Source organism: Vanessa tameamea, chromosome 3 (assembly GCF_037043105.1).
Source record: "Vanessa tameamea isolate UH-Manoa-2023 chromosome 3, ilVanTame1 primary haplotype, whole genome shotgun sequence".
In the NCBI taxonomy this organism is placed as follows: domain Eukaryota; kingdom Metazoa; phylum Arthropoda; class Insecta; order Lepidoptera; family Nymphalidae; genus Vanessa; species Vanessa tameamea.
Genome location: NC_087311.1, coordinates 7,237,331 through 7,247,520, shown reverse-complemented (window position 1 = coordinate 7,247,520; position 10,190 = coordinate 7,237,331). Strand labels below are relative to the sequence as shown.

General features: G+C 29.0%; 3 protein-coding genes across 3 annotated transcripts; 2 read left to right on the top strand and 1 right to left on the bottom strand.

The window, feature by feature from the left end:
• Window positions 1–876: 876 nt before the first annotated feature.
• Rpl31 (Ribosomal protein L31) lies at window positions 877–2,200 on the bottom strand. Its single transcript, XM_026635497.2, has 3 exons — window positions 2,078–2,200; window positions 1,711–1,940; window positions 877–1,045 (listed from the first exon to the last, which is right to left on the bottom strand). Exons 2-3 carry the CDS (start codon window positions 1,932–1,934, stop codon window positions 895–897), a joined length of 375 nt encoding a protein of 124 aa, XP_026491282.1. The 5' UTR covers window positions 1,935–1,940; window positions 2,078–2,200; the 3' UTR covers window positions 877–894.
• A 666-nt stretch (window positions 2,201–2,866) lies between these two features.
• Window positions 2,867–4,667, top strand: LOC113397233 (exosome complex component RRP43-like). Its single transcript, XM_026635493.2, has 5 exons — window positions 2,867–3,037; window positions 3,112–3,286; window positions 3,379–3,673; window positions 4,099–4,228; window positions 4,433–4,667. The coding sequence occupies exons 1-5, from the start codon at window positions 3,021–3,023 to the stop codon at window positions 4,656–4,658; spliced, it is 843 nt and encodes a 280-aa protein (XP_026491278.1). The 5' UTR covers window positions 2,867–3,020; the 3' UTR covers window positions 4,659–4,667.
• A 1,393-nt stretch (window positions 4,668–6,060) lies between these two features.
• Window positions 6,061–10,176, top strand: LOC113397232 (ufm1-specific protease 2). The gene is made up of 10 exons (XM_026635492.2): window positions 6,061–6,194; window positions 6,399–6,620; window positions 6,751–6,978; window positions 7,284–7,457; window positions 7,545–7,644; window positions 7,728–7,874; window positions 7,964–8,086; window positions 8,501–8,762; window positions 8,858–9,111; window positions 9,467–10,176. Exons 1-10 carry the CDS (start codon window positions 6,156–6,158, stop codon window positions 9,676–9,678), a joined length of 1,761 nt encoding a protein of 586 aa, XP_026491277.1. The 5' UTR covers window positions 6,061–6,155; the 3' UTR covers window positions 9,679–10,176.
• The last annotated feature ends 14 nt before the right edge of the window (window positions 10,177–10,190 follow it).

The following is a 10,190-nucleotide window of genomic DNA, read 5'->3' as shown; positions in this document are numbered from 1 at the left end:
CATACAGGGAACTGTTAAAAAAAGTTTCAGGGCGGTACAAAACGTTTGGCGAAAAAAAAAAATTACTCCTTTGCAGTGGTATGGCGGCCATTGGGAACTGTCGGAAAAGTATGGTAAGTTGATTTTCGTGAATGGCTACTCGACGATGATTAGCTATGCAAAAATTAGCCTGGTACAAATGTTTGAATTGTTTTATTTAAATTAATGTATTCGCGTCGGTATGGCGGGCTGTAAGTCACACCCGAGAAGTATGGCATTACGCTACCGCCTACTTTTTTTTTTCGACTATCTGAAAATACAAGCATTTTTGTGGAACAAATCGTTCGACACTCGTTATTTATCCGACGCGTTCGATTAACGCCCACGCGATTAGGCCGCCGGTGGGAGCGCTATGACCATCATTTTCCTTTTTACCTTTACGTAATTAGCCTTTACCTGAAGAACCGCCATACTGGTACAAATGACCTAGTATTTTGTGTCATCTCCCCCCCGGTCTAACATATTCATAAAATGATTCTTAGGCAGTTACAGACATAGAACCACAAAGAATAAATATTGATCTATAATTAATATATACAAATATTATTTTTCAAAAACAAATATTTGTACATTTTTTTAAATGCACACATGTGATTTATTGACATAACCCCAAATCGTAAGAAATCTATCATAACTAAGAAAAAAATATATGAAGTTCTTAGTTTAATGGCTTAGTCTCTACTAAAAGCCATACAACTAATAGGGCATGGTAAAAAATATATCTATATATTAAAACACGTAAATGTGTTTTGGTTGCTACTAAATAATTATTAAAAAAATATATTTATACTAAGAATATTAAGAAAGATTTGGCATTTATGTAAATAAAACATAGTATCAGCTTAACTTAAATGTTTATTCTTGGCTAGCATCAACATTCTCAGTTTGTAAACCCTTGATCGACGCTACAGGCACATATGTAACAAGTGTGAATAACTTGTGTGCAGAGTCTTCATCATCATTACGTCTGCGTGAGAGCCTCACACGAACTCGGAAAGGAACATTTCTATAACAAACAAACAAAACTATCAATAACACATCATTTAAATATTCATCTTAAACAAAGGTAACAAGTATTTAAATATGATAAAAATTAATAAAAAAAAAATTTAAGTACTATCCAAATACATTAAAACTAATGTTGATGGGTTATGGCAACTATTGATTAGTCAAAAAAAAAAACGTCAACAAATGCATTAATAAGAGAAATATGGTAGTGATTTGCATCACACAATACTAATTCATCTACATTCCATATATGCGTTTACTTCAGGAGCAGAAATGTAAAGTATTTAAGTTCATAATCAAAAAAATTGTACATTAAGGAACTTGCAGTCACAGCATGAATATTCTCTCAGTAAGCCAATATTATAAAAACTTATCATATTCTGTCTTGTCATGTCCCTAGTACAAAAACAAGTGAATTTTATACCAATTTCTTTAAAATCTTGTTGGACTATTTATTAATATCATATAATATATTCATGTCAACTTTTATAAGTAAATATAACTTTAATTTATTAGTAAATAATTAAAAATAACATATTAATAAGTAATTTCTTTACCTAACCTAAACAATCCGTCAAACATTATCCATAACCACGATAATGGCACTTTTAAATTAAAAACAACGGATATAAAGTAATTATAATGATGAATAAATATGATTACCTGACTCCCTTTGACCAAAGATATTTGTTTAGTCTGGTATCAACACGGACGTCAGGGGTACCCATTTGTTTTTCGGCAAACTTGCGAATTTCTTTTATCGCTCGTGGGGCGCGTCTCTTAAAACCAACTCCATGAAGCCGTTTGTGTAGGTTAACAGTGTATTCACGAGTCACAACTTCATTGATCGCAGATTTACCTTTTCTCTCTCCTTTTGGTTTAGCCATTGTGATCTGTAATTATAAATCAAAGAACCAAAATAAACTTGTCATTACGCTTCCTTTACACCAACATTCTTAAATTTTATGAAAAATAATATAATCATACAATATTGGGATTGATTTTTAAAGATTATATTTCAAAAACACACCTCAGCTTACAATCGCCGAATCAAAAAAGAGTTGTCAATTGTCAGTTATGGGCTGTCATCTGTCACAAAACAAAATGTCCAATTTTTGGCTTCTATATTAAAGACTGTTGTTAGACCTTAAAAATATAATTTACTTTATCTTAATAACAGAAAAAAAAAATTAAGTTATATATAAAGTATTTAATGACATAAATAAAATATAAAAAAAAAATATTATGAGACACCTTGAATGCAATAATATTAAAGATTTGTTTATATAAATAATAAAAATCAATATCGAACCAATTACTTGTTGAACAACGTAAAATTAGAACATTGTTCTACGCCAGAAGGGAAAAAGTGTTCATTGCATTCAAAACAAGTTAAATACAAATAAATGCATAAGTTTAAGTGTATAGAGATTTTTTTATTGGTTTATGTAATTTATTGTGGGCAACAATAAATAAAAGCAATATTAACGAGCTTGTTGGTAACGGTGTTTCATTATAAAATATAATATAACTTTAACTTCTTGTGACTGAATTCTAAAGTGCTGACCACTGATTTATATAAACAAAACAATTGAAAATAATTGTAGGACTTTTTATCGTGTACAACATTTAATAAAAAATACTAATAATAAAAGTTTGTCAAATACAATAGCTATATACTGATAAAATTAAATAAAAGAGATTAAACATTAAAAATACTTGAAAGACTAATGCCGACCCAAGACCGGCATTATAACAAAGGGACTGTATAGCGAATGCTCTTTGCATTATGAATTTAAAAAAAAAAGGGACAATGAAAAGTAACCTTAACTAAAACTTAAGTTTACCATTTACATTAAGTTGTTTTTGTTAAATTTGATCAAAATTCACATAATATAAGCCGTTTTGTAGTCTTTATCTCAAATTTATTTAATCTGATGCCTTTTATTCACCCTTCCTAATCTATCAATAATATGGCCGAAGTATACAAGTTAGCGCTAAATTTGTCATAATAATAACATGTTCTAATCAACAACTTCTAACGTAAAACTTTTAAACTTACAGACTCATTCATCCAGTAAAATACTTTAATGATTATATTAATCGAAATGTGCGACCTGACGGTAGGAAATTTGATGATCAACGTGACATAAAGCTCAATGTTAACGCAATAAAGTCGGCCGATGCCTCGGCTGTTGTAAAATGTGGAAATACTACTGTCGTCTGCGGCATTAAATTGGTAAATAATTGTTTGGTTTCCATGTTGTGATATATTTTCACATTTATATTTAATGTCTAACATTTTATTGTATTAAAACAATATTTTTCCAGGAATTAGCAAAACCTAAAGCAGAGGAACCCGAATTAGGCTTTTTCGTTACCAATGTAGAACTTTTACCACTGTGTTCCTCTAAATTCCGGCCAGGACCACCTTCAGACCATGCCCAAGTTGTTAGCAATGTAGTTTCTGATATATGTATAAACTCAAAATCTGTTAATTTAAAAGAATTGTGTATTGTGCCTGACAAGTTAGCTTGGGTAGTATATTGTGATATGGTATGCTTAGATAATGATGGAAGTATAGTTGATGCTTGTATAATAACCTTAATGACAAGCTTAAAATCATGTAAGTATTTTTCCAATCTTCAAAAATTGAAATAAAGTAAAGTTGTTGTTTAACAATTAGGCAAATATTAAATGACAACAACCTCTCTGGTTCTTTTTTCTGTTACATATCAATATATACATATTAATGTATAAAGTGTTCAAATTATGGTATGTTTGCAATATAAGCACAAAAATTTTGTTTATTTATGACATCACATTATAAAGCTCTAAAATTATCAGTGTTTCTTTACTATATTATGCATGTATTATACATATAAACCTTCCTCTTGAATCACTATCTATTAAAAAAAAAACACATCAAAATCTGTTGCATACTTTTAATTATGTTGTATTAGTGTAAAAAAAACAAAACAATGTTACTATGACAATTCAAATTTCTTATATTTTGTTAAAAAATAAGTGATGCATTCTATTTCATTACAGTGACATTACCAAAAGTGAATTATGATGTAGAAACAGAGGAAATTGTGGTAGATACAAGTGTTAGGATGCCATTAAACATTACTGGCCTGCCTATTGCTACAAGTTTTGCAGTTTATCAGCAATCTCCAAGGTAATCTTTATTTATAAATAGTAGGATACCATGACCAAACCCCATAATAATTTATTATAACTATTATTTTAATATTAATAACTAACCCTCACTACTATTCGGTCCATTTTTTTTGATAATCAACCAATATTTATAAGAAATATGAGTCATTTGGTTGTTTGAATTAAAAGAAATATTTTATGTTAAATGACTTTTTCTTTTAAGGAGTATAGTATTGATCGATCCTTCAGCAGATGAAGAAGAAATGTGTGGTGGTGTTGGAGCAAATTTAATAATTTGTTGTAATGATGAACAGTTTTGTGGAATTCAAAAGTTTGGTGGCAGTAATCTTTCAACTGAAGCTGAGAAAAAAACATTAGCAATAGCAAAAGAGAGAAGTAAACTTGTTGAAAAAGTTATTGAGACATGTTTAATAAATGAAATAAAATAATTTACAAAACTTGTGTTCTTTGATTAGCTTTGTAGTTTATAGCGGTCACCTATCACACTATGACACAAGAAAATATGTAAGCATGTATGAAATAGCTGAATGGGTATAGGTAGGATTTGCACAAACTTCAATACAATTTTTTAAAGATATCTTCAATGCACTAAATATTTTGAAAAAATACATAATATTATAAATAAGTGTATCAGGCCAATTCGCGTATTTCGAGTTTATTTCTAAATTTAGAATTTAATTGAAATTTTTACGCATTCAATATTTTTGCATTACTTTTATTAGGAGGTATTCAATGTTTCTCTAAAATTAAGATTATGAAACATTTACATACAGTGTTGCTAGCAGTAGCAGAAGAATGAAAAAGCTGTAAAAACATTAACTTAAAGATTAAGTGTCTTTATAACTAGAGGCCAGTATAGAAAAAAAAAACAATTTTACCTATTTTATTTATTTCATACACCATAACAATTGGAAGTGTACATTACTGTAGATATATGGCAACTACGCGTTGCCAACGAACTTACCAATCTTGTTAACTTGCTTGTGTTTTATGCCAATTTTTAAATATGTAGAATTTGCCGTCTAATTTCGTCCAAAAGGCCTCCGATAGAAATGTTCCCGGCAAATTTATTGTTGTTCTACAAAATCTACCATCCCAATCCCCATCTACCACCCCAAGCAATATTTGTAATACAATCTACTACAAGTTATAACTTCTTGGTATAAAAATATTGCAAAATTTTCAAAATGGATAAAAGAACCGCAATAATAACTAAATTGTTACTTGCAATTTTTGGTAACATTTATTCAACTGCTAAACTATTATTGAATATTTTGTTGAAAAAACACACATTACAATTTAATTCTTCATAACAAAAAAAGTTGTGAGTTAAAAACCTTAAGCGTTATATTTTTGTAAGGTTATTTAACACATTATTTTTATAGAATTTATCGTTAACTAACCAAATTAAAAAAAAATCCGTGTTTTAAAAAAAACCACGAAACGAAGATGGAGTAATTTTTTCCGTATAATAGATAAATATTGCAAAATGTAACATAATCATTTAGGAATGTGTACAACAATTATAAAGTCAAACAGTTTTGCCTACATATAAAATATATAATAGAGTAAGCGCTTCTGAATGGTACCACGGAAAAGTACCCTTTCCGATCACTTAAGCGAAATAAATAACTTGAAGTCAACATTTAAATAAATGTTTGATAATATAATTTTAATAATCATAAATTATAAATATTTCTTACGAAAAATTTGAATAAAAAGCATTAATAATAAATAAATGATAATTTTAATGAATCCAAGGGTTTGAAAATTAAATGGATGAACTGCATGATTCTGATTTGACACTATACACATCCTTAAAATATAAATCTTCTATATAACAACACTTGCAACTTAGGCCTCAACTCTCATGTAAGAAAAAAAAATGTTAAATAATAAATAAATGTAGGCAACATTCCATAAAAATGTCACCACGTCTCAAAATATCAAAATATGTTTTTGAGGTAAAAAACTAATTTTATAGTTATTTTATATAACCACAATTAACCACTTCTTCTCCATAAATAAAGTTTGATATTAACAAGCGTGTAAAAAAATAAATAAAATTGTTTATTCATATTTAAGATTTGTTTCAGTTTATACGTCACCATCACTTCATTTAATCGAATTCCTATGAAAAACATGATTAAAATGGTTTCTATTTACAGCGATTATCCAAAATCGATACAAATGAGACCACAGGATGTCTTTTTGGTCTCATGTACGATGGCACATTACTTGTTGTTGGGATGAGCTTGGAATTTTTTGAGAACGAAAAAAAAAATTATAGACAACTTCTTCTCTCCTTGCCGGCTGAAATAGAATTATGTGGTGTTGTAAAATTTGCGAAAACACTTTCCATCGAGTCAAGGTCTAAAGAGATACTACAGGTTAGAAATAATATTACTAATAACATGAAAGTACCATATAAAATATGTCTAATTTCTTTGAATCTATATGAAAAATGTTCATTTTAAAAACATACAAAAATCAACTTTTATTAAAAAAAATTTATTTTAGGATGTAGACATAACTGATAATCCTCTTTTTATTATAATAAATGAAGATAAGGAAATAAAAGCACACTTTCTAGTCCATGAAAAATTCGAAGAGACAACCTATGAGGTTCTTCCGACTGAAGAGTTGTGGAAACAATTTATTCATGTGCGTCTCAATACTATTCTACCATTAATTTGTGAAGCAACAATGCCTGGAGTAAAAAATATCTTGCAAAATAAAAGGAAAAAGGTAATGAGGGTTCCATGTATTTTGTCTTCCTGTCAAGATAAGTATATTGTGTAGTCCCAGCAGATATTATGTGAAAAACTATATTTTTTATATTATGAAATTTGTTTTATATTACTAGATTGCTATAGCCAATTATTGAGAAAATCGTTATTCCAGATCCTCTTCTTAGTAAAACTAATAACTATGATCAACATTTTTTGGTTTCTAAAATATTCTACAGTAAAATAAGTTATAGTACACCATTTATGCAACTTTATACAACAATTTAACAAAAATATTATTTCATATGCTTTTCACACTTTTAGATAGCATCTGGAGAAGTATCATTTCAAATAGATGGGACTGCGGTGTATTTATTTGGAATTGCTTCAGATGTTGGTGTAACTGGTACAAGTACAGAGACAAATGTCGGAGATTTTATTGACTCTATAAGTTCCGAACAGTCATCTAAGAAAAAGAAACACACTTTGAATAAAGTTGTAAGTTGACAATTAATATGTATTATTTATTCATTGAAATGTGGATCATAGCTCAATAATTATGTTCTTGATTATGTTTACTTTAAGGAAATAGTATCTGTTAATCTAGTATTGAAAGCTACAAAGGATATATTATCAGAGAAACTTGTTAAAACTGCAGTAAAAATGATGACAACACAAAGGAAACGTGAGTGATCCATCTTCTTTTAATAAATTATAAAATTTTAAAAATAATCTTTACAAAGTTTAATTTAATTTCACAATTTTCAGCTGCATTTTGTATTAGCATGCCATTAAGAGTAGATACATTAGCAATGATTCACAGAAGTACGAAGCTTTCTGAACTATACACAGCATTAGTAGAAGCTGCCTGTCGCTCTCTCAAATTACTTGAAACTGTACTGCTGGAGCAGTTAGGTTTGTATTAAAATAATTGTGTAAATACATTATTAGTTACCAAATAAAATAAATTTGTTTTTTGTTTTAATATTTGGAGCCTTTTTCAGGACAAGAGGGTATTGGTGATGGAGCTGGGTTACGTTTGCCTGAAACTTTCCACTTTCTACCTCAAGAACTTGGACATTTTGTTACAAGAGTAGTACCGAAAGACATACCTGATGAAAGTATGGGTAAGATTTTAGACTTACTTTACGGTACTAGGAAAACAGAACTAAATTATGCTTATGACATGACATAAGGGGAAAAAATGATAATATGATTTTTTACATATTACTCAGAATTTCGTCAAGAATTTTTGAGAATAAATTATTATTTTAAAAATAAAGAATGTGAGCAAAAAGTCTAGTAGAAGAATTTGATTAACCCTATTTTAAGTATTGGCATTTTGAGGCCCACTTTTAATTATGATATACTACAAGAAAAGGGTGTTTATTATAACAAATTTACTAACTTATTTTTTAGCAAAAGATCCTATCTTCTATAAGCATTTGAAAATGATAATACACTGTGTATCATGTAAAAGCATAATGTAATGGTATCAATTATGCCAGTACTTAGACTATTTAATATTTTGAAATTTTCAGAAAAAGAACGAAGACTACTTCATGAGCAGTTATGTTTACCACTGGATAGACCAATGTTTCGACGGGGAAATGCATTTTCTAATAATCTTGGAAAACTTATAAATACTCATGAGGCCCTACCGTCTTCACCAGTGAAACTCGACACAACAGTGGCATTAGTCCGCGGCAGATATACATATCATCATTATATGCAAGACAATTTCAATGATGATGGCTGGGGTTGTGCTTATCGTTCAATGCAAACTATATTCTCATGGTTTAGGTACATTTTCACACTTAACATTATAGTCAGTATAACAAATTTTCATCTTTATGACATTTTTGCTGTATTGCTTAAATATTTATATTTTGTTTCAGGTTTCAAGGGTATACAGCAATTGATATACCGACTCACAGGGATATACAACAGTGCCTTGTTAATATTGGTGATAAGCCATCCTCGTTTTTAGGTTCTAAGCAATGGATAGGATCTACAGAAGTAATGTTTTGTTTGGAAACTCTTTTGGGTGTACAATCAAGAATTATATTTGCAAATACAGGTTCAGAGTTGATAAATTACACTCCCGAACTTGTACACCATTTCCAGAAACATGGAAGTCCTATTATGATAGGTTTGTATTTTTTTTATTAAATGTGTAAAAACATATTGACAGTTGTGACCTTGCAAGAATCTTACCCATTTTTGTAGACCTGACTTACAATTTTGAACTGAGTTGAGTGGTAGTGCCATTGGTAAAACCTAATCATCATCATCATATTGTATCAGCTAAAAATAATTTGTATTAGTTCGTTTTACAATTGAAATTATCAAAACCTAATACATTGTAAATTAAACCTATGTTCCAAACTTAAGCTTTAGTAATTTGAGCTATACATTGATCAGTCAGTCTGTCCAAATGATTAATAAGTTTTGATGTAAGAAATGTTTCACATAGGATATTAATCTACTGAGTATATTTTTTACAGGTGGTGGTGTATTAGCACATACAATCATAGGTGTGGAGTACAATTCCATAACAAATGACACTCGTTACCTTATATTAGATCCTCACTACACTGGTGCTGATGATATTAATGTAGTTGTCAATAAAGGTTGGTGTGGATGGAAGAATTCAGACTTTTGGAACAAAACTGCACATTACAATTTGTGCTTACCACAGACTAAGCCTGTTATATAACAACTATCATTTGTAAGTTATGTAGATTTTTAGGTAGATCGTCTCTCGCATTTACTAATAAAATTGGTACTTTAGGAAAATGGGCTTAACGACATTTTTGTGATAGCATCTGCGAAATCAATGTTTTATATTAGTGAAATGCTAGATATTTTCAGTCTGTTTGATTCTCTAAGTATATGCTATTATGAAATACATTTGCATTTAGACACCATTATGAAAGACTGGTTGGGTTGTGTAGGTTGATTTCAATGCTTTTTACTTTGCAGGTGTATTTCTTTAAATCTACCTAATAAATATACTTCACAAAAGCTTTTTAAATTGTTCTTGAGATATCAAAAAACCATTTTTGTGTAACGTGACAGACTCATAAAAATAAGTTTTGATTATACTTAACAGAAATAATTAAAGCTATGCATTTTATTATTATTATTGACCTTATTATGCAATTGTAACTTGAATATATTGTTATATATTTTGTACCAATAAAATTATTATTTTCATTTTAAGTTTAT